The 24,618-nt window shown below is 44.0% G+C and overlaps 1 protein-coding gene across 1 annotated transcript in view; it reads right to left on the minus strand.

Annotated features, from left to right (window-relative positions):
- Positions 1-5,643: 5,643 nt before the first annotated feature.
- The window catches only part of ABTB2 (ankyrin repeat and BTB domain containing 2), a gene marked incomplete at both ends in the record, with an annotated part of 131,674 nt that continues 112,699 nt past the window's right edge, over positions 5,644-24,618 (minus strand). Inside the window, 13 exons of the mRNA XM_082000687.1 lie at positions 5,644-5,841; positions 7,227-7,340; positions 7,893-7,961; positions 9,765-9,855; positions 10,468-10,570; positions 10,686-10,791; positions 11,733-11,911; positions 12,712-12,938; positions 14,781-14,916; positions 16,058-16,154; positions 18,241-18,342; positions 18,789-18,878; positions 22,293-22,458. Of these exons, the coding sequence (XP_081856813.1) occupies positions 5,644-5,841; positions 7,227-7,340; positions 7,893-7,961; positions 9,765-9,855; positions 10,468-10,570; positions 10,686-10,791; positions 11,733-11,911; positions 12,712-12,938; positions 14,781-14,916; positions 16,058-16,154; positions 18,241-18,342; positions 18,789-18,878; positions 22,293-22,458 (1,678 nt within the window). The remainder of the gene's footprint in view (positions 5,842-7,226; positions 7,341-7,892; positions 7,962-9,764; positions 9,856-10,467; positions 10,571-10,685; positions 10,792-11,732; positions 11,912-12,711; positions 12,939-14,780; positions 14,917-16,057; positions 16,155-18,240; positions 18,343-18,788; positions 18,879-22,292; positions 22,459-24,618) is intronic.

The raw sequence follows: 24,618 nt of genomic DNA on the forward strand, positions 1-24,618 counted from the left end.
TGTAAATTGCGTGTAAATCAAGGTGGAAGATAGTAGGCAAAATTAAACTGGCTTCTTCAAGCAAACTAGGATTTTACTATTTAGCTGACATCTTTCTAGAGCTGCCTCTGCTGCTTTCTATAGGCTGTAGTAATTCTTGCTCTGTTGTATGTGAATTGGGTGTACTGTAGTTGCTGTAAAAGACTTGGAGGATTTGAGGTGCATGTGTGCCCCTTCCACTTCTGAATGGGGGTTGTATTTAAGGAGAATTTTGCTATTTCTACAGAAAACTTGTGTTGATCCATTCTTTTCCAGGTTTTCCATGTACATTTTATGATTCCTGGCAGCTTCTTGGATTCCTCTGCCTGTCTATTGCTCTTTGAACAGCAAAGTGGAAAAAAAGCCCTCAGATGCTAAAATAAGTGGGAGATGTGGATTTTTATTTTCATTTTTTAACAAGTCTAGTCAAACCACATTTTCCTCTGTCTGTGCTTTCCATCAGTCAAGCCGGGTTAAAATTCCAGCTAGAGTAAGGGCTAGTTGAATGCAATCCAACAACAAAGCAAGAACCCACGTCTTTCTGTCACCAAAAGCACACTAAAAATGCCACGCGACATAGGAGCTGAGACGAGAGCGAGTCCTGTATCTTTAGATTTTAGGGTCGGGTTGGTTTGGCTGGGTTCGGGACCAAGTTTCCCTCTGACTAGAGCAGGTTCTTGGTCCTTCTGTACCCGGATCCCCTGCAGATGGGGCTGCGAGTGCTCGACGGAGCCTGATGTACCGCTAATTGCAGCGTGTGCATTTAACTGAAAGCCAAGCCAGCTCAGCTGTCCGTGCCTCCTCCTTCCCTGGTCAGGGGACAGGTCTTTGCACAACCCACTAACACCCTACATCAGTGTCTCGGGCCCTGTTTTAAACCTATGAGATCAGTTTATGGCCTCTTTTAGTGCTTCCTGGATCGCTGATCTGTCACATTGCTGCAGGTTCATCTTTCCTCCTCTCCGGTGCCCAAGCGAGCTTGTTTGCCTGCAGTGATGGAGCACTGTGCCTAATTGGAGGGAAATGGGAAAGCCACGTATAGCTGAGCAGCTCTCTGCAGGTGGTAGGTAGATGTGACCTAGTTGTCAGTGGAATCATCCCGCTTGCTTGGAGACCCGTGAGCTATTTTGACAGCTGGAGTGAGCTGACCCCTGCGAGGTATCCGAGAGGAAGTAAAACCAGTGAAGCTGAGGATCTTCCCTGCTGCTGTGAGCTGGCTGTACTTTCAGGAGGGGTCTTGCCTCCCACAGCTGTGTGAGGGTAAAGCGAGCTGTCTGGAAAGCAGAGGTTGGTGTACTGGATAAGGGCAAGGCGTAGAAGGGGTAGGAGGAAGTGTGTCTTTTCCATTTGGCCATCGTGATACTGCCTTGGGATTTTTTTGCTTCCACAGCTGGATTTTTGTTTGACTATGTCACTACTCCTTCCCTGTGTAGTTTCTGAATCACGAGCCCGTCTCTTGGTAAGGGCCCAAAACTACATGTACCTCGTGGTGTGAGTTTTGTAACGACTGCTTTCTGTTAGCAGGCACGTGGAGGCGGAGGGTGGGGTGAGGGACACAGGTAGCCTTCTGCTGCCCGAGCTAAACACGGAGACAGGAGCACTGGGTGAAGTTCTGTTCTCGCATTAGTAAGCTGCCCGTCTGGTGAACGCATGTGTGAAGCAAGGAGCTCTGGCTGCCCGGTGCGTGAAGCTGGTACTTTAGCGGAGCAGGTGTGAACTGGCCTGCTTGTTTTCTAGTTACTAACAGTAGGAAAATGGACAGCACTGAAATAACTCCAGCTCTGGGCCTGGGCCAGTCTGTGGTGCTGCTAGCAAGGCCTTTTTCCTTGCTGTGCTGGGATTTTGTCATCATCTGACTCACAGAAACCTTTTTTCCTGCCCCTCTTTTGCTTGGGTAAATAGTGGTGAGTGCAATATTCCGTTTTCTTTGCTGTGGACTTAATGGATCCCTTATACTCAAAACCTCCCCTTAAGGAGGCAAAACCTAGCTCTTGAGCCCTCTTCCCCGCTGCAGGCGGCGACGCGACAGCAGCTTGCTGCCCCTGTTCCTCAAGGGAGTCGCCGCTCTCCTCTTTTTCCCTCTTGCGTCTCCTTGGCTGTCTCCGTTACGGCAGGTGCAGGAAGCGATGTCTGGCTGCTGGGGCAGCATTTGGTGAGGGCAAAGGGCCAGTTAGTAGCGGTGCTACATTAGCTGGCGCTTGCCTGCTGTGCAAAGGCTTACTACAAAGCAAAAAGGTTTTATTTTAGGCTGAAAGTCATTGAGCATGTTCAGGCAGATGTGTGAGCTCTATCTGCTCCCTGAAATGATGTAATTATGGCCAGCAAAGTTTCGTACTTCCTCAAAGCTGGGCAAACTCCGCTACGTTACTTTCGGGGCCTCCAAGGGCAGTGCTATATAAAATAGAGGTGGTATGCAACTAGTTTTGTAAGAAATTTCTATTTAATCTACTTTTTAGAGTGAAAGTGCTCCAAAGGGAATCCTAGGTTGTTTGTAGTCCATGATACTTGAGAACAAGTCTGTGTTTGTACTGGTGGGTTTCCAAGCGTGCTGGTGTAACAGCATGAGGCAAGAGAAGGCAGCCCTCATGCATCATCCCCAGCAGACTTGGCTCAGCTGGTGTCAATCAAACACTAAGAAAAGCTTGTGGTGCTAACTTATACAGAACTGCATTTCAAGTCTTGCTCTGCCAGAGAGGCACACTGCACGGTTCCCTTTGTGCGGTGGGAAATTTGGCAAAAGAAACCATTAGGAAGAGGTTCTCGGCAGCCATGCGCAGGATCTGGCTGTATTAGTGGTTTCCCCTGAAATCTGCTTAGCGTCCTGTGGAAGTATTTGAGTCTTGTAGAGGTAGCACCAATTTCAGAATTACAGCTCAGCCATTAGCCCCAAACTTGGTAGGGGTCTGCAAGATTTATGGGGTGGGGGAAGATAGTTTTGGATCAGATTCTTGCTCTTAAACCTGTATAGTTCTTGCCTTGTAGGTAACTAAATGCCCTTGCTTCCTATACCGTTGCATGCCTGACTTTGGCTGTCGAGAGTGTTCTTAAATGCTCTTTGCACTTCCCACTACTGCCGCAGCAAAGCACCAGCCAGAGCCTTTTTAAGCCTTTGGGGTTCTGAGGAGGCTCAGAAAGGGAGTGTTACCTGCTTTTTCACATTTTCTTTGTTAGCATTTGGGAGGGAGTGAATTGGATGTGTAACTTAACTTCTGAGGGCTGCTTGAATACCTCCAGGTTAAGAGTTGCTTTAACCCTGACTGTCTCTTCTGCTCCAGGGAAGAATCTTAGAGTTAGGATTTTTCTTAGATGCTAATGTCTGCTGCTTTTCAGTGGAAGGCAGGTAAACGTACATCAGCTAGGGAAAATGCAAGTTAAACTTATTACTTCAAAAAATGTTTGAGCTTAGGAAGGGGAAATGAATGCCTTCGATCCCTTGTTTTAAAGCGCAGCACTAGGTATATATACCAAAACAAATCTAAGCTGCTAAAACTGCAGCTGCTTTTTCCACAGAAGTGTCTTTAGGTGTGGTGTTAGAAGAGCAGAATAAATGACAGCAGCTGTGTATTTTAAAATTATGTTGTTAATAAAATCCTGGTACATTTACATAAATGACAACATTAATGTACAATTAACAAAGCATTGTAATATTACAGCAACAAAAGAGGGCCTACATATTTGTACAGATAGCTGGAGCAGCTACTTGAAAATACCTTCCAAGATAAAGCCTTTTGTGGTATTTTTCAGGCAGACCAGTGATAATTCTGAAGCACCTTTATGGCTTTCTGATAATAAATAGGCTTACTGAAGCTGGTGATCTTCAAAAGTGGATGTGTACCTAAAGCACAAATTGGAGCGTGCCCTGACCAACTTGTCTGTCAGCTTACTGAGCCTAAACTATAATCATTCTTATCCTTGCGTGCACTTTGCCTCTGATGTAAAGATTTTGATGCATTTGTTGGGAGATGCTGGAGTTTGTTTTCCTTCCCTTCATTTATCTAAACTATGCCTGTGTTGTGCTTTGGAGCTTGGGCCCAGCTGAGCCTCCTTCTTCCAGTGTGTTTAGTTACAGCATTTGTTGAATTTCTGAGAAGCAGTAGTCCTCCACTGAAAACTTGGCTGCTGCTTCTCCTTCACCCACCTACAAGGCATGAAAGTGTCCTAGCAAATGCGTTTGGTGGGTGCTAACAAAGATCAGTGGGAATATCTGAAGGTCTTTCCTTAAAGCTATTGGTAAGAGCAAGGTCCGTGTTTTTACACAACTAACTGCCTTCCTATGGTTGAGATTATTTAAAATAAGAAAAACGCACACAAAAACACTGCTTCAGTCACAAAACTCGTTTAGTTCTCCTCAGTCTGCTAGAAGGTGGCCTAGAATGAGTCCTTTTGGACTGCAAACATCTGCCTCAAACACAGGGGAAAAAATGTGAATCTTGGGCATTCGAGTTGAGGCATCTTTTTCAACAGCTGCTGCCTCAATGTCAGGCCCCTGCACACCTCTAGGAAGCAGCCAGGGGTGCACTGCGCCCAGTGCCCCCTGAGGTAGCGTAGCTGTGGCAATGACATCACTCCACGGATGAGGTCTGTGGAAGCGGAGACTAGAGGTAAGAGCGTCTAATCCCAGCTAGCTCCAGAGAGAGAAGAAACTGTCAAGCTGTATGTTCCTCAGGGCCTTAGGGAGACTTTTATTGCTATTTATGCTATTGGATAGTTTTTCAGCAGAGTGCTAGCTCCTACTACACCTGAGTCTTTTAGAAAGCATCTTTTATGGTGTCAGGTCTCACAGATAATGTTCAGAAACAGGTTTTTAAGGTGAAAGTGACTGGGACTATCAAACCTTTATAGCAAAAGGGTAGACAGTCTCTTTTTTTCTCTTTTAAAATGGATCCAGATTAACAACTAGCACAGTGAAACCATATTAAAAAAAATACAAAACCCCCAATTATCCCCTCCCTGCCCCAGCTTGGTGGTTCGTATTAGGTTTAAAGAGTGAGTAATTTCAGAGTTAGTATTAGTTTCTACTCAGCCTTGAACATCTACAAAATACATCTCTCTCAAGGTGCAAACAGTTTGGGGGGAAAACTTATGTCAGAGTCTCTTGACGTGTATAGACACTGGCGTTTATTACTGTAGCTTGTGTACACCAGCCTTTGCGTTCAGACAGATGACTTGTCGAATGGGCAGTGGTCCATAGGATTAGAAACTTCTATGCAGCCTGTTTCCAAGTAAAACACCTATGCCTATGAACTAGGCGGCCATTATGGCACGTAGACAGACACTTGAGACTACATATTAGGTGTTGGGTCTAGGTAAGTTGCCTCACTTCTCTACAGCCCTGCATTGTGCTTGTTTAAATGGCAGTGTTGATCTTCTCATTGGTTCAGGTTCTTCGCGTGCATCCTCAGTTCTTGTTTGCGCTGTGACAGTGTTTCTGTGACAGTAGTAGCACAGAGAAGCCAGCTCCCCTTCCGTCAGTGGGACGGGGCACAGCACCCTTGCCTAGGGGGGTAGCTGTTGTAGGGGACTTTCAGCAAGATCCAGAAGGCAAACAGCAAAGCCGCAGCTTTGCCTGATGGTGCATCCCCGTGCAGTTTGAACCAGCGCTCCTGCTGCTGCCTTGTTCCTGCCTCACACCCTGGAGGTGACGTACACGGAGTGCAGGCGGCCAGCCAGGGCTGTCTGCAAGTCCCGCAGAGGGTCCAGGCCTTGCACTTTGCTGTTCCTGCTGTAGATCAGCTGTTTGAATGAGTCCTGCTCTAGAAGAGAGCTCATGTGTTTGAGGAAGAAGCCCTCACAAAAAGAGGCTAGTTCAGGTGCGTTGTGAATCTGCAGGAGAGAGGAAGATCAATTAGCCTTTTCTGTGTGTTACAGACCTAAAGGACATGCCTGAGCCACTTGTCCCTTCAATACTTTCTAAGCCAGAAAAAGGAGGATGGTAATAATGGGGAAAAAGCACTGAAGGTAGGACCTGTGATGGCTGATAATTTCTTTCGGTGCTTTTTGCAGGCACAGGTGTGAGCAGGGAGCTCATTCAAGCTTTTTTAATTCCTTCCCTGCTGGCCTGCTGTGGGCAGGGCCACTGGCCTGTGCTCCAGTCTCTCCCTCTTAAAGCAGCAGAGCAGCTGGCTGATGAAGTGGCCAGGATACCTGGTTAGCTGTGCAGGCGGGGAGTTCGTGTGCCGCAGCATAAAATGCTGCGCTGCCAGATGGCATGCACAGCTCGTGGCAACAAGAGTATCATTCACGGGATGTGAGCCTAACTCGAAAAAGGAGCTGAGTATAGGAAAACAGGGATGTTGCACTTCTAAAACACGTTACATGGATTTCTGGCTGCGATCTGGTTTCCTTTGCTTCAGAACCAGCGGGGGAAGCTTAATAATAGGAGAATAATAAAACTCAAGTTCAGTATTAAGAAGCACTGTGCACACACATACTCTGTTTCTGGGAACTTTGTGCAAATAGTAATTTAAGGAAAAGTTAACTAAAGGCCAGCATGCTCCCTGCCCCCTCTACCACTGCAATTCTCTTAAATTTTAGGTCCTGAAAGAAACCTGCCCAAGTTCCATGGGAAAAAAGGTCCCAGTGTTGAGAGTCAGGAATTGAAAAGGATCAGTGCGATGCTACACACGATGTAAGCATGCACATCATTACCAGCCCTTTGTGTAGTCTTTCTGCTTTGTCTTTAATGGGTCTGACCCTGCAACCTTCTGGGAATGGCAAGGTGTTTCTCCATGATTTAACTGATAACATGGCTCATTTGCTCTAGAGGTGAATATCTATGTCACACAACAGAGTATATGCTAGTTCTGGAGCTGTAAAGAGTATATTTCAGCAGTAGGAGCGCTAGGAAAGGGTTTACTACTTAGTTGCTGTGCTATGATCAATTGCCCCTGCTGCTCTGAGGATTTGAATCTCTTGGGCTTTGCTGGATGACATTGCTGCATCAGCCTGCTAAGACACCTCTCCCCTGCTCTGTACGGATCTCGCGTCCATTTCTGACATGATTGCTTTAGACAAGGAAACACTGGGGCTGTGCAGGACTTTACAGACTGGAACATGAACACATCTCACTTGCGGCTGCGGTTAGGGTAGAGTTACCAGCATAGCAGGTGCCCGCTCTGTGCTCATTGTATTTAGTTACCAAAATGCGACTGCGGAAAGCATGCATGCTGTTTCACTGTGGCTCTTAAATAAGGCAGTTTGGCATATACCTTTGCATATTTGTAGATGTTAACAGAGTTCTCCATGCTGATCGTCTGGGCACAGAGGATTTCACAGTGTCTCTGGAGGCCATCCAGTTGAAACAGGCTGGCAGCTGACAACAGCTATCGGAACAAGAGAGAAGCTATTTGAGATCATGAGCCTTGAAAGGCTTTTAGGGAAGGGACACGGGCAGAGCTGATTATTTCCTCTCTGAACAATCTCTGACTCCTTGTTTTAATGGCAGAGTCCTCATGGAAGAGCAGAAATGCCTAGCTAAAGCGGCAGACAGCTTTCCGCTCTTAGCAAAGGCTTGCTCCTCCCGCAGGAAGTGCATTTACGCTACCTTCTGTCACCATGACATAAGAGCTCTAGACTGCTCAAAGCCCCCTCTCCACAAAAAAAAAAAGGGGGGAGGGGGAGGCTGTATGTAGGCTTTAACTGCAAATTTTAATTTCACCAGACTACTTGTGACTGAGCAGCATTATTGTAGAAGGGCCTATTTGTAACAGGGGAGTGCTCTTAGTCTTTGAAAACTTTAGTTTGAAACTTTAAGCTCATTTTGAAGCGTTAAGTACACTCCTGGATTGGAAGCTTGCTGTTAACTCCTGGATTTTGCCTTTCAAGCTCTGTTTGTGCCCCAGTGCACTTGGCAAGACTTAGAAGAAAACACTCACCTCTAAGATATCAGTGGTGGGAATTTCCATAGATTCTGTTCCTCCATAGTATAAATACTGCATCAGCATCTGCAATGGGAAGAAGGCCAGGCATGAAGCTGTTATCACCGGTCACAAGAGGCTGTGAATAGCTGAGCTCCCCTTCCTGAGCAGACGGGAATCGCCTGGGATGCTGGCTCTCGCCTCCACTGCTGGATTCTTTCTAGTGTTGCAATCTGCTGCTTTCTAATACTCTTTTCTTCCTCGGGCTCTGAAAAGGGCCCCGCTGAGGATTTTAGGCCAAGGGTGACAGTGTGTCTCTGGGCGACGTGAATGTCCTTGTAAAACGGTTCCTCGGATCCGGTTTTGGAAAGCCTTGCAGGCTGGTCACATGCAGAGCTGCCAGCTAGCCGGAGCGCTGAAACTGCCACGCCATGAGCATGTGTGACTCGGGGACCTCCCAGCCACTTGCTTCCCCTGCTGTGCTTCTAATCAGCTTCCAGCCCCCCCATCAGGGCCAGAGGAAAAGGCCTAATTGTTTGCAGGGAGAGCAAGAGGCAGCTTCTGCTCTTTGATCTACACGTGCACACCCCTAGTTAAACCAGTACAGCCTTATCTAGAGAACGACTAGATTTAGGGTTGGAAAGAGAAGTCATTCCAGTGTCCTGGGTGCTGTATAAGCAGGTGGGGGGAGTGCATGCGGTGCTTCCCATTTCTAACAGTAGTGGTGACAAAACTAAGCTTCTACTTTGAAAATAGTCTTATTTGTATTAACAGAATTACAGGGGAGCAAAGCTGCTTTCCAGCAGAGCTGTGAGCAGAACATAGATCGCTGGTGGCTCAGCATTCTCTACGCACTGTAACTGAGATTACTGTAGAATGCCATCATCTCCTTAACTCATCTGATTTTATTTACCATCAGCTTGTTTAATTCCATGAAGTATTTCTCTGCTTTCACTCTCTTTGATTTGTTGCTCTCCCCAGTGAAGCAAAAGTTTAACATTTCTACATCAAAAGGTTTCTAAAGATAAAGAGGCTTGTTTCAATATACTCCATTACATTTTCTTTTTTCTGTCATGGCTTGAGCTGCAATATTTGGGTGTCATCTATCCCACACAAAACCCATATAGCCCCTTTCAAGTAAAGCAAAGATGTTCTTATGGTCACCCTCATTCCTTCTGCGCACGACGACAGTACTGCTGACCGACAGCTTTGCTGTTTTGTTTGCTTATAAAGAAAGGAAAAGCCTCAACCCTGTAGTGAAACCGTTACACAACCTATTCTGCACTTCAGATTTCCCTGTTCTGTACACCTTTCTTCCAAACTTGAAATGCAGAGCTGGAAGGCTGGAATAACTCAACTATCACATTTCACTGACTTGTTTTTTTTTTACCTTGGGTGTCTGTTAAGAAACCTACTTTCTCTCCTTAGGTCTATTAAATACAGAAACGCCATGAGAGCAAAATGCAATTCTCAAAATTGAGCCTTTCTTGAAAGGGACACCACTGATTTCTGATCATCTGACTTGAATTAATACAAAGCCTGTCAGTCTACGTGCAGTAATTAAGTTTACTTTTTGCTTAGCACAGCATGAAAATGGTGTCTTAAAAGTACAAAACCACTTTCAGTAGAAAACTAGTTTCTCCTGCTTTATGGATGAGTCAGCTGCCTAGTAAGAAAATAAGATTATGGGCTGGAGGTTTCTGTTTTAAGGTTGGTCCTAGCTGAAAGGTTTTGATAAAGATCGGAATACTCCTGAAATACAGGCGTGTCAAAATGAACTCCGTGTCTACTTGTAAATTACCTGTGATATTAAGCCTTCGCCCTCTTAGTTTCCAAGTCAGTCAGTCAGAAGGTGAAAAGAGTAAAGAAAGGTAGAGTGAGTTTACATACCTTGAAAATACTGTATTTCATATCGCTGATTTCAACAGTCTTGCTGCCATGGCTGTCGTGTTCTGTTTTATTGGTCATCAATGTCTTAAACCTGAGAATGGTTTAATAGATTTCTGTATTAGTGCTCCACATACAAACAGCTTAGACAAGGGGAAAATAAAGACCCTTCCTTGTCCTTGTTTGCAAGTTGAAAATTGAAACATTTCTTTCCATTTAATGACAATTAGTTTAGAACTTCAGGGACAACTTAACCTGTAAATTGCTTTGGTGTGATCTAATCCCACCCCATATTAGTTGCAAACTGCAAGCGTACCAGGTCAGGGGTGAGATTTCCAGGAAAGCTGGAGCAAGTGTAGCTCTAGCTAGCGAACTCTGCAAGGCGGAATGGGAAGGCGGTGAATGGCTGGATACGCACGCTCCAACTACTGCCAGTGTTTGTAGGGATAGCTACTGGTTAGTTAGTCAGCAGAGCTCTGGGAATCTCTAACACATACTAGAAGTGGCTAGAAAAACTCTTTCCTCTCCTACTATTCTTAACAGTAGCAAAGATGATGTGGCTTGGGTCCTGCAGACCTGAATTATGGTCTGTAGTCATATTCTTAGCAGCTGCCTTACTGCCGTGAGTGAGTGAGAGCTGGTCACGCCAGTGAGAGACTAAAGGGCCAAACTTTCCTTTAACACTTAGCTGTGGAAAGCGACTCACCTGTTAGACGCGGTAACCAGCAGGACCTTGTGTGCGTAAAACAGCTTTCCTTCTACTAAGAAAGTTACATCAGACATTTCTTTATTGTTTAGAAAGTGAGGATCTGTTAGGGTAAGGAAAAAAAAAAAGATGGAGAGGATGAATACTGTTTTGAAACTGTGGATGCTTTAACAAAAAAAAAAATCACAAGAACTTCAGCGTTTAGGTGAGCATCTTACCTAGCCGAGCTGGCAGTGTCTTTCGGATTTCAGGAATGCTGGGTATCGGACTGCTGCCGTAGCAGTGGGTGAAGATGGATGCAAGCTGCTGACTGATAGAATCATTCTGTAAGGAGGACAGAACAGGTATCATCAGTCGGCACCTTGTACTGAGCAGGTTTCAAACATGCTGTGTAGCAGTTCACTTGAGGCTTAGAGCAACTGCACCCTACAAAAATAACCTCCAAACGGAGAGACAAGCGTGTGGTCTGAACGAGTATGCTCTGACAGAATGCTCTCAGCAAGACTTGATTAATGCTATCAGTTCAGTGTCAGGTACCAAGTCCTGGGTCCTCGTTTGCAACTGTTTTTAGTTAGCTGCTTAGATCTCTTGCTTTTAATTTAAAGGACAGTTACAATGTATGTTGTAGTGACCAATTATGGAGGTGTCAAGAGCTGTATGCACTCCTCGGCTTCCCCTGTCTGTGCATGTCAAACGTAGCCCTTCTACAGGTGGAAGGCTGGCATCCCCCTCCGAACATGGGAGGGCAGCAGCCTCTTGGAAGAGAACATGGTAGGGAACGGGGTGAACTTCTCTGCAAAATGGGAAAGTATGTACCATGGATCAAATCTGTTCTAGAGATGCCTTGAAAAGCAAGGAAAGAACAGTCAAAGGCAGCCTTTAAATAAAAGAAAAAGGTTGCAGGAAAATGTCGCTGAACAAAAGCATTGTTCAGAAAACTCCTAAAAGCTACTAGTGAGAGAACCTGGATTGCCCGGTACCGTACTGGTAACTCTTCCTCTTACATTCACATGGTTCCAAAAGCCAGTTGCTGAACGGGAGGTTAACAGAATGGCTTTCACTTCTTTTGAAAGTGGTGTCTTTACTGTGAGGACTGCTTTTCTGGGTTGTTTTGTGAATTTAGATAAAAGCCATCAGGGCCGTTTTCATACCGTAACTCCTTAGGGGCTTTGCACAGGCATTCATTTCTTCTTGTTGTGCACTACCTTCTACAATGGCAAAAAACAAACACTTGATTTTGATACTGTTACAGAACTAATAATTACTTTGCTGGTTTTGAGGATATCAAACATGAGCTGCAACCCTTCATTAACCAGTTCTTCATTATAGTCCTCTTCCTTAATAGTGACAAATTCCCGTAAGAGGGTCTGTACGACTGAGTAACGAGACTGGTAGAAGGTTGTCCGTAGTGACTCGATCCACACGTGGAGCTTCCATGGGACTCCTGCAGCCACAGCAAAAAGGACAGTGAAAGATGATGATTTCCTCAAGTACCTGTGAGTAGATAGTTCTCCTGCTGTTACTAACACTTAGAGGCATGGAAGTAGATCTTTACATACATCCTAACAGCAGATTAATTTTTGTCTTGATATTAAAGATGACTGAACTGGGTCAGTGACAGATTAAGTGACTTCTCTACAACAGCAAAGGATTGGGACCGGGACCATACGTTGGAACTTTCTGTTGACTGTTAAGGACCAGAGACTCCCTGTTGTGTATTTGGCTTCATGACGAGTCAGAACTACAAAATAAATTTGAACCGAACTTGTACGAATACATAACCCTATGCAACCATGGTGTGAGGTCTTTTCTCCTGGTTACCTCTAACAGTCTAGACACAAAAGCTTCAAAGCTTCTCTTTCCTACCTTTAGATCAAATCTGTTCTTTCATCACCTTAAACCATTTCATCTCTGATGTTATCTTTGTTTTTGAGACCAGCCTCTTTAAACACTGAATTTTAGGTGTCAGAGTATCTGAGGAAAAGACAGGCCTCTTGCTTTTGATACATGGGAACAGAGGATCCAGCCAAAAGTGAGGGACTTTCTAGATTGGTGGGAGTTTGAAAGAATTTGTGAGGAGTCTTAAACACTGCTGTTTATTAAATTACACAGCTAATTTCCATAAGCTCAGGCTAGCTTTGCAGTTGGGGTTACAGATCCTTCTCCAAGTGAAAGGGGCAGTGGAAAAAGCTTTTCATGCCTTAAACATGAACAAGGCTTAAAATAATAAAGAAAACACCTTACCGAGTGCCCTGAGCTCCATGGTGATGTCTACATAGCCGTGCTCAGCACTGTAATACATAGCCTCCTGCAGAGCCTTCATTCTTGTTTTACAAAGCCTGACTTGCCCCTCGCTGGAGCTGCCCTGGCTGGAGGTGTCGCTCTCCACTCCCTCAGCTAAAATCTCCTCCAGTGAGAGGACATCTCCCTTCAGTTGCTGGGGCTGGGTCAGGAGCTTGCGCAGAACGTTCCTGAGGAGGAAGAAGAGATATCACTTATTAATAAATGAAATGTCAACAATTCAGACAGGCCTGTGGTGATTTGGGTTTAGGGGTCTGGCTTTGTAAATAGTAATCTTCTTCCAAAAGATAGACAGCTGGCAGAGATGGAGCAGCATTTAAAATACTCAGCCTTCCCTATCCCACGTACTAGAAATTCATGCCCTGGGAGCAAGGGCCAAAGAATGGGATAGCCTCCTGTGCTTTAGTGGTAGCAGGGCATATTTCAGAGTGTTAGGGCAAACTTTCTTACTGCAGTCTGTACTTTGGCATAGAAGCACACTTCCTTCTGCCAGCCCTGAGTGTGGTAGTATCTTAAGCTCTGAAGTAAGCTTTACCAGAGAGTATCTGTTAGAACCCTTGCTGTTCCCAAATGACCAGCTTCAAGCATGGTTAGCATTGTTTTAGTCAGAGGCTCTTCCTGTATCGGTAAATAGAAACCATAAAAAATGACAGTTCTGCATCACTAAATCCAGGGAGAATTTTTTTGGTTTGGAATTTGACACAGCAGTTGCAAGAAAGAGGCTTTCTTGTTTGCATCCAGCCAGTTTAGAAAGCTTGCATCACTGGTGTCCCTACAGCCAGCTGGAGCCATCTGCAACAGACATTCCCCTCCCAGCAAGCCCACCCCAGTAGTCAGCTGTGACCCTCAGTTGCCACTAGCTGGTGCTCTCTTTGTACCCACACTACTCAGCAGGCCTAAAAAAATGTTAATTTTGTGCTTTAGGATCACCCTGTGCCCTATCTGATGGGAGAATAAGCCTTGAATTTCAGTCTGCACGGTTAGGTGTAGAAGAAGATTGTGGGAGGGGAACAGAATTGGGAACAGAGCAGTGTCTGTGTAGTTTTAGACTGTAAATTACTGCATTAGGCTGTTTCAGCTTTGCAGAGTTGGGCCTCATTTGAGCTTGGGATATTTTCCATGGTGTATCCAGATGTGCGATGTACCTGGAGGTGCTGTTCTGGCACCACTGTAAAGCACCGTTCAAGCAAGGTAGCTACTATTTGACGTGCTACTAGAAGGGCCAGCTGTACTGCTGTAGGACCCTGTGGGTATTTCTCAGCCCATCTACATGAGCAGTTTTAGGGCTGTTTTAATTGGCTTGTTACACGAACGGTTTTTCTGGGAACAGAAGGCTTTCTGGAGGAGTTTGTAAGTAATATCTTACTTCTAAAAAACTACCCTGAAAACAGGGTTGGAAAGCCCAGTCTAGCTTTTCAGTGTTTTAATGACTCATCTCTTTGTTGGCTACTCAAAAACCAGAGATGCAGTCAACCAAATTCTGCTGCAGGTTATTTTTGCCACCTTAACATGATTAGATTCTGTCTCGGAACATGAACCACTATCTCATAACCTACCCACAGGTTGAACGTAAGCCTGCTCATGTATGGCCTAGAACCAGCTCTTAATGCTGCAGAGCTAGACCAGCAAGTGAGAGAATTAAGCAAAGAGCAAACAAAAGTCCTTCTGTTGCATTTTGTGCCTTTCTTTTATCAAAGTTATAGTTGCTGAATAACGAAAGTCTTGCATATTTTTTTCTCAAAGGGATGTAAAAGAGAGCGACTACCAGTTTAAAGAATCTTTCAGTTCCCCAAACTGCTCGAAAGGTACTACCTCCACCCGAATCAGAACAGACTGAGAAACTGCGCGGCACTAAAAAACTTTCTTTTCTATCAGGAGAGTCTTAACACCATCTTCTGAACTTCGGAGCCAGGGATTTGGGTATAAGACATGTAATATAAAGTCACATAGGAATACCTACAGTGATAGCCTTAGGCAAAAAAGCCCTGTTCTGAACATGAACGGAGCTTTACCTGTGCCCATGTGCAGCTGAGTGACTGAAGCAATTCATATCTTCATGAAGCGATGAAGACATACCGTTGACTTCCAGCATACTCAGGAGTGGATCAGCACCCCTACTTAGCAACAAGCTGACCAACTCATAGTTCCCTAGGGAAAAATTGACAGAAACATAGCCATGATTCCATGTCTGTGACCCCTTTGAAAGCATGTAACATGGGACTGGTAACAGACACTGGACCAGCAACTTTTATGCTACCCACTAAGGCTTTCAGAGCATCCTGCAAGCATGCATTAGTCTTTGAAACATCTCGGAGAGAGAAAATGAACCAGAAAGCACTTAAATAACGCGCAACTAGGTAGAGGTAGAATGAAAAGACAATTAAACTGGTCTGGTGCTTTCAATACACACCAGCAGAGATGTATGCAACCAGTTTAACTAGACAAGTGTATTGCTGCAGTCCACGTTCAGCCAGGCCTCCATTCCACTGTTTTCATTGCATGTAGTACTGAGTGGTGGCAAGAGACCCCGCACAATGAGTACCTGTCATTGTGAGGGGAGGAGGCTGTTTTTTTATCCCTTCAATAAAACTTGGAACAGAGCAAGCCAGAGATTCATCTTCATAAATGCACAAAAATGAAGCAGGAAGGGGCGGGGGGGGAAGTAAAAACAGTGTGAGGTGAAAAGCGTTGAAAACCGAGGTATTTTTAGGCTAGTACAGACTTGTTCACAGAATGCTAAACTCTTCTCATGACAGGTAGAAGAAATTTAGAATTTTACTTGTATTTAATAAATTAATAAAACAAATTTATTTATATAGCAGTTATTTTTCCCCAGGCTGAATTTAAACTTGTTAATTTTTGCATCTGGAAGTTATTTAAATCCATGACATGCCTAGACTAGACAGTAGCTGGTTTATGTTTGACAGCACCCTGTGCAAAGGAGTTGTTTCAGTCAGCTTTACTATGGAGGCTGCTGGCAGAAGGCAAGTGGCAATACTAGTTACAAAAGCAGATGCTCATTTAGTGCCCATCAAGCTCTGGCCACATGACGACGACTGTTAGTCACTGCCAACCCAGACGGGGTTTTAGAAATGAAAAAAATGCTGACTTTTTAGTATCCATCTCACTGTGCTACCCATTTGATACCTTTACTGTATCCACAGTACCTTAGAATGCAGTGCCAAGCGACTCCTAGCACGTCTAACGGACACCGGACCCACGTGTGAACTGGTTGTGGTTATTCTGGGGTAGCAAGAGACAGAGCATGCTGAGGCTGCACAGAGCTTACCTGCTGCTGAAGCCAGCTGAAGAGGAGTCTCAGCGTAGTTGTCTTCTCCACTGTTAACAGCAGAGCCCTCAACATGGGCACCAGCATCCAAGAGCAGCTGCAAGAGACACGTGAAAGACAAGGAGATGAGAAAAGAGCAATTCAGAAAGACAGAGCAGAAGTGGCTGTGTGTTAGAAAGAAAAAGCAGCAGATTCACAGCGAAGAATGCATGCACACAAAGGGACCATCTCAAAGGCTAAAGCAAAATATCTATTACAAGGCAAACTTCTCTTGCGTTTCCTCACTCAGTCTAGGGCTAAAGGCTCCACATGAATGTCAATTTAGAGTTTTCTGATTTTCTTTTGCTATACCGTGCTTTCAGTAGTGAATTTATGCTGGAAAGGTGCTCAGCTGGCAGCTTGGAGAACATCACCTGCTTGGTTTGTGAGATTTTTTTTTAATCTCTTTTAATGAAGATGGTTTTGCAATTGTTAATTTCCCAACCCCAAGGAGCATTGCAATCAGAGCTTCTCTTCAGCGCAGGAAGTCCATCTTATTTAGTTTCACGCTGTGCTCAGGAAATGGGGTTCCTTCAGGGAATTAGCCCTGGAGGCCAGACATACCTCTTGGTCTCTCAGGCCCCGTGAGCCTGCGTAACAGGGCCTTGGCAGCTGCAGTGATTTGCCATACACAGAACCTGCCTTCACTGAATGCACCGAGCTGCTCACCCGTGAAATTGTCCCCCTCCCAGACGAAGGGGAGAAGGTGACAAGATGATGGAGACCTTTTACAGCCAGGTAGGGCTGGCAGGCACCGTCAGGGCCCCCAGAGCACCGCCCGCAGCTGCAGACCGATGGATGCTGCCCCTCTCCCATGGCAGGGAGGATGAGCCCTGCCTGTGTGTGCATCACAGCGCATGCCTGCTGCAGCAGCAGAGGTTCTTCCACTGCACGTAGGAGTCCAGTTGGCTGTATCGTACAACATTGTCACAGTTGTAAGAGTTTTGGCCATCCCCAAGTAGTGATGACCTTGGCACAAACAGCATATACATTCACATTTTTACTATAAAACCTTTTGCAGAGCACGACTGCTGGTTTGTTTCTCTCTTGAGATGCCAGCTATTCCATGCAAGTATCACACAGTAGATCTTAACTGGAAAGGTGATTTTATATACCGCTTTCAGCAAAAGCTGACATCTACTCTTTTAATAATAGTTGTCAAATGAAAAAAATTTATGTAATCTTTAGAAATTTTAACCAAAATAAAAGGAACAAACATTGTGGGTAATGCAGTCCAACAGGAGCTTTGATACACTTGGCTACATCTCCTGGGAGAATCATGCTGTTATCTCACGTGTAAATTAATTAAGGCTGTCCAACCTTTGTAATACCAAAGGCTGCCCTGGCAATTTGCCAGGTGGAATCTAATCTTTGTAATTATTTATAAGTGTACACAAACAAAAAATGAGTGTGTGCAGCCTCCATTTGGTTACATAATTCTTTTTTTTCCCCCTTTGAGCAGAAGGTAAAGTCAATTGCTGAAATTTAATATGTGCTGTGATCAGTTTTGAATTCCTCTTGGAAGTTTAGGTGGGGTTTCCAGCAGGACTCCACCCTGTTCTGCTGTCCCTTGCATTAATTCCCCAGAAAAGGGAGCAAGGAGGATGTGAAAGGCTCGGCTCCCACAACGGCTTAAGTCTTGTTCACACAATTCTCAAGGATTATAAAGTTACAGATGCTTTGCTGCCATTAGAGCAGAAATTGGCATACACTTAATTTTTGCACATGTAAATGCATAAACTAATTAACATCCAATGTCAGAAAGCATCCTGATCAACCAGTCTACCTGTACCCACTCCACATGAAGCACTAGTTTATCTAAGACCAAAGAAATGATTGTGCAGCATTGTTCTGGAAGTGGTAAGCCTTGGACCAATACTGAAACCAAAGAAAAATAAGGAAACATACCGTGTTTTGTTACCAAGGCCTTGATAGGAATTATGTCAAATCAATCCACAGTTCCCCCAGAAAAGCATTGGTTGCATTCTCCTCGTTTTCAAAACATGCAATTTTTCATTGTTTTTTTAGAAGGCTTCCAAAAAACTGCACATGGAGCCTGTGATGGGCCCGTGCTCAGGAAGCCTGACTTCAGTCCCTCTGTGTCTCCCGCAAAGATTCCCAGCCGGGGGATTTCCTCCACTTACCTGAACAACAGAGATGTGCCCATGTAACACAGCAAAGGTAAGGGCAGTCCAGTGCCGGCTGTCGGGATGGACTGAAGGGTAGCGTGGAGAGGTACTGGGAACCTGGGAGAAAGAAACCAGGTAGTTATTAACCATTCCAGTATCTGTCTGCCATAACCTTCAGACTTGTACATAACTGGCTTTTTATTCGTAACTTAATGGCATTTAGAGAACACTGCCAGCACTACTCACTCTGCCCCAGTCCCCTGGGCCTTTTTAATGGGCTTACTGGTTTCTCCTAATGGCAGCTCTTTCAGGAGGGAGGTGCCTGTATCCCCACCAAGCCTATTAGACTTGCCAATGCCAATCGGAGCCGCTTAGAGTGCTGCTCCAAGACGTTTTGAAGGTTTTTGTCCCCCTCCCAAATCCCTGAAGCAATGCTTTCTAAAAGAAGTGCTTTGCTCCAAGGCTTCCAGAAATGAATCCTTCAGTTGCTAGGAAAGATTTCATAACTGCTCCTGTTAATTTACAGATGAATAATTATGGGGTGAGGGTCCTCCATTACTCACTGGTATATCTAAATTTGCTCCAGCATCTATAAGCATTTGGACCATGGCTTCATCTCCAGCAGCACAGGCGTACATTAGTGGGGTCATACCCTTCAGGAAGAAGGAAAAAAAAGTTATTTTTCTATACCTGTCAACAGTGAAACTGTCACAGACATGAGGAGTTTGAATCTTAACATACGTAAGAGGGTGTGTGTACACACGTGTGTGCACATGTGTAGGGACAGCATGCATGTATGTTCAAAACATTTTGTTTTTTATGCTGAGTGGGCACAATGCACTAGTACTGGAAAATGATGTGGACAAAACATCAAGGGACAAGGCTGAAAGAATACAAAAGGAATGACTGAAAATCCCAGCCATGTATTGTCCACAATTCTTGAGCTTTCTCAAGGATGCCAAAAAAGAAATACCATTTCTTGGATCATTTGTAGCCAGATGAACCGAAAACAGAAAACAACACCAAAATACACAAGATTAATTTATTTGGCAACTTATCCCCACTGCTAAAATCCTATTTGCCACAACATTTCAGCATTTCAATTCCATAAATCTTTCCCACTCTCTCTACTTAACCAGTAAACCATGACGGCTCAGAGCTGAATTATGAGAGAAATGAGCCTTACTTATGGAATTCATTCCAGAAGTAGCCAAGGACAGAAAGGACATGGCCTAGTAAAATCCACTTCTGCTCAGGTCCTACAGCTTTCTCCCCCACCTCCTTAATTATTGTGAGTGTTTGAATTTTTCACAGGCAGCACCTCTGCTGCTCATTGTGTCGTAACACAGCTTCATCTTTAGAGACAGACATGTATCATAAAACAGAATTACATCTCACACAGAGGAGTTCTGCTCTTGTATCTGCAAATGTGTCTTTTCAAAACAGCCACAATTCCAATCTTCCAGCATTTGAGGCAGTTACATTTGCAAAGATGTTTCAGGAGGAGGGTTTGGCTTTTGGGGGGCTTGGGAGGATCCACTCATTATAGACAAGTAAGCTTAAAATGAGAATTCAGAACTTGGATCTGCAGGCACAAGCACATATTTACTGCCACAGTCAGGGTTGCATGACTACCAGGTTTGTATAGATTTACCTTACCTTTCATTTTTTCTTTTTTTTTTTTTTTTTTTTTTAATTTTTTTTATTTTTAATATCAGTTTTGCATTCCCTGCTTGTTCCTCAGCATGCAAAGGGAAGAAGAGATTGTTTTCCTAAACACCCCAAATCCTGTGAAACAAGAGTGCTGCTTGGTCCCCACTAGAAGTGAATAGAGTGTCCTGCTCCAGACTCAAGTTTCTGAATTTTCTCCTTCTTTCTGAAAACATCTCCACACATGTACATGTAGAACTGGTTCTGAACACACACCTCAGCATTGGACATACTCACACATTCTGGGAGTGGTCAAAATCCGAACCTGGATCTAAAGCCTGTATGTTAAATTAATCCAACAGTTCTGTCTATTGTAGAATTTGCAACAAAACTTTTGCTGTACTTGTCAGGTGAGAGATGGTCACACCCATTTGCGATGCCTCAGAGGTGCCCGCCTACTGTGCAGTGTGTTACAAAGACTCATCAAGACCAACAGAAATCCAGGTATATGAACTGAGCTCACCAGGTGCCAGTGTTCAGTGTTCTACCCTACGACAGGACGTGGAGATCTGCTTTCTGGTGCCCTGCCTAAGTCAGTTTGCCCAGGTTTGGGTATTACTGGCTTTGGCTTATTCCATCACAGGAAGGGCAAAACAAGCTGGCTGCAAAGTTCTGATTTGCTTCCGTATTCCAGCTATGGCAGAGTCACTGCTAGAGTTTGGATTTAACTCTATCTGGGATTGGTAGTGCAATGGAGGACATTTGCTTAGCTGCAGAGACGAGTTGCTCCAGAGTCACTTCAGTGGAGAATTTCAGAGCAACAAAGCCTCCAGAGGGAACCTGTCTCGCTCTCCTTGGTCAGTGCTGAAACACTGCTTTGAGACGTGGGAGCAGCGTTCTGCAAAGACGACAGAGCTGCCAGCATGCTACAATCCCCCCGTTCATGGTAGGACTGGCTTGAGGATGACATCAACAGGATGACAGTGAGACCATAAATAAGTGACAGCAGAAACTCCTCAAACTTTCCAATGAGTTGCTTACAGAGCGCAGGGTCTTTATGCATAAAAAAGCCAAACAGCTCCCAGTTTGCTGGCTGGCTGAAGAGAGGTAAAAAACATCCCGCAGCGAGACGTGACGGCAAGAGTGTCTTTGGTGTTAGGATAGTAAGGTTCACAATGCAAAATAATCTGCATTTGAGAGAGAAAAAGGCCTCAGGGCTACATAAAAAAGAACTGCAAAAACTTATGAAAAAAATAGATACAGCAAGTGGCAAACCTTTGTAATATAAATCTGCCACCTTTGTCACTTTAATAAAGTCAATATCAACGGGACCTATGATGTGATACCCTACCTCTGTGACCACAAAGCTCCTCAATTGTAAATAAGGCAAATACATACCTAGATAGAAGCTTGTGCAGCATTAGTTTCTGCTCGTATATGTGTATACATTCACACTTCCTTTAAAATTGCAGGATGGTGGAATGTACCATGGAAGATGTTTCAGAATTTGGTCCGAAATGCTACTGCAGTAAAATTCTGTTTGAGAAAACCTCTCTACTGATAAATATCCTATTGTTTCTGAAACATGACAGCTCATTCTCATTGCTGTGACAGTTATAATGAGTGTTTAGTTGTAGGAGGAGGTAGGGTTTTTGTTGGTGGTTTTGTTTGTGGTTTTTTTTTTTTTTTAATTAAAAGCTAATTCAATGCATTGAATGATGCCCTGGAGAACAGACTGCTCTCTTAATGGGACTGACAGCATAAGCAGAAGCAACTGAAGACTCCCCAGACTACCAAATCCCTATGGTTCAATGTAGCAGAGTAGGGAATAGGTAAAAATGAAAAAATAGACACATCAGCATGATGGACTTAAAACAACGCTAATACTGACTGATACCAATGCCACTGGGGTTCTCGGTGCTGCCTCTTATACGTCAGACCGTGCTGAGAACATGTAACTCTCTTCGCGCCTGAAAGCCATCAGACAGTAACACCTTTTGGTCACTCATCACTGACCCAGACTGCATTTGGGTTGTTGAACCAGAAGAGAGTGTCACTGGCAAACACCACTTTGTTTTGACATTGTCTTAGCATTAAGGCAACATCACACTTGCCATTCGCAGCCAGCGTATTAACCTGTCCTCCATCAGTGCCTGAGACAGGCCATCCACGGAACAGACCTACATTCCAGCTGATAAAGAAACAATTCACTCTAGGCTTTGGCTGGCTTTTGCAGGGGTTATTTTTTTGTTTTTTAAGGGATACATTTGCAGACTAAAATACAAGCTAGAATTAGAAAAGCTTTGGAGAGGCAACTAACACTTGTGACCTCGTGTACTGATCATTTGCCACATGGAAAGGAACATGCAATTTGTTCATGCAAAGAATTTGTGTGTGTGTGTGGTTATATGGCATACCTGATCATCCATGGTGTTAACCCCGTCAGGTCCCAGTGCATCGATTGCTTGGTTGATCAGATCTGTCCTTCCACAGTTTAGCATTCGGAAACCCAGATCCTGCTGGAATTTTTCAGTAGCAGCCTTAGCATCCAGTCTCCGGAATGAACTAAAGCAGCATTCAGGTCTGTGAAAGACAAAATAGTTTCTGCATTCTTTTTCTTTTTTTTTTTGTCCCCATCTCCTACAGAAATCAGGCTTATGAATTTCCATGGTTTTACCTATCTTAGAGCTTCCCTACTGTGTAATCATTTCTGAAAAATCTGGCTAGCTTCACTCATACTGGAGATAGAACTTTTAGTTCTTAGAGAAACACAGTAATTTCACGTAAACATTGGGAAAAAAGTTTAAAATGGTGTCCAAGTAGAGAAACCTCGTCGGTCCCCTCCTCTGAGGGAAAGGCAGGAAGAAGTCCTTATTCCTTGCCAAGAGTGGTATTTTCCACCCAGCCCCTCACTACAAGGGTAGCTCTGGACCAGGCACCACTTCTTCTACATCTTGTCCGGCAAAACAGAAAGGGGATGCCAGAATATGCCCGTACCGTAACGGGCACCGAGCAACCAGGGTTACTGCAGCAGCGAGGTTATTGTGCTGGGGCCAGTGTCACAGGCTGCAAACCTACAAAGGTTTTTTTCGTTCTGCTTCTCACAAAAAAACCCCACCAAAACCCAGTTGCTTTACATAATTAGCTCGATATATTTTGTATATCATATTTGTATTTTCCTGCTTGTTAAAGGGTAGTCCATCAAACATCTATAAAAACATATTGCAAGGCGAAGAAAGAGGTGGAGAGTAAGTGTATATAATAAAATACCAGTGTAGTTCTAGAATGAAACAATTATGCTGTCTGTCTACCAGACTAGCTATTATTTTGAAATAAAAGGCATTTCTGAAAGAAGATAATTATTCTATTCTGAGGGAAAAAAATTAAAATTAAAAAAAAAAAAAAAAGAAATCAAAATCAAATTTAGGTAGTGGAACATTCTCAACTCTTTTCCAACACTTCAATAAAAGGAAGTGTGTTAACATTTCTATGAGGCTCTATTAAATCCTTATCCTTTAGATGACTATCAAAGGACCTTTATGTCATTTGGAAGGAGCCCAGGGTTTACTGTAAATCCTCTGGTTATCAGCTCAGATACTTCTGAATTCCAAACCTGGTAGTGTATCTCCTTCACTGAAGAAACACTGCCAAAGCAGAGGTGTTTCCCATCTCAGCTGGGCACCGACATGGTCAGCCCTTTGATGTTATTTCAGGGTGAATGCCTTTTCTACTAGTTGTCTGGTATTCAACACAGGCTCTTGTGCAAACCCTCAGTAAGTGAGATATCAGCCTGCCAAGTTCCTTTGAAAAATGAGATTCTTTCAACAAGTCTAACCTCTTCTGGAAACTTTGTACAGCCTGCCAGATAAGTAAAACACTCATCACTTCACGTAGAAGATTCAAAACAAATCTTATTCACGTTTTAATTCAGCTGGTCATTTTCTAATGCTTCCGAACTTGCATTGATGGTGGATGACAAATGGTGAGCAGATGCTATGAACAATATGCTGAGTTAACAAAGAACCCTCCACAGCCTGGTGACCGGTCACATCGTACAGGGGAAACCAGCATCTCAGCTGCTTTCAGAAAGGAACTACATCAGGGTACAATCTGGGGAACAGTCAGCAGGGAAGCCAAGTGACAGTCTTGGAGTCACTAGCTCCTTGGAAATATATCTGCAAATAAAATGTGTCTCCAAGGTAGCTGAGCAAAACTATGTATCAGAAGACAAGCTCTCTGAAGTACCCAGATACTAGGTTAGGACACACACAGTACAGAGCACAAGAAGACACGAAGGCAAAATGCTAAGCTTACATAAATCCTAGAGCTAGGGCTAGTCAATTAATAATCTTGTTCTACTAAGGTAATTGGTACAGTATCATGATGCTACAATATTATGTGGATTATGATACAATGACTTTATATAATAATAAGAAGAAAAAGGAAAAGAAGAAAAATCCTATGTAAAAAAAGTGACATAAAATGACATCACTTGAAATCCAGTGAACCTCAGAAAATAAAAGTTTTTGAAGGTACCTGTCTTTGCACATCGTTTCTATTTGTTTCTATTTAACGGTTGAACTTGATGATCTTAAATGTCTTACCCAACCTAAATGATCCTATGATTTTGTTTTGCTAACAGGCATGATTCCACTCAGTGCTATTTACAGGCACTGTTGGAGCAAGGGTGGTGGAGGACAATTCACCGATGAGCCCTGCAGAACGAACAGCAAAACAAAACAG

This window comes from Phaethon aethereus (assembly GCF_964289735.1).
Source record: "Phaethon aethereus genome assembly, chromosome: 5".
Classification (NCBI taxonomy): domain Eukaryota; kingdom Metazoa; phylum Chordata; class Aves; order Phaethontiformes; family Phaethontidae; genus Phaethon; species Phaethon aethereus.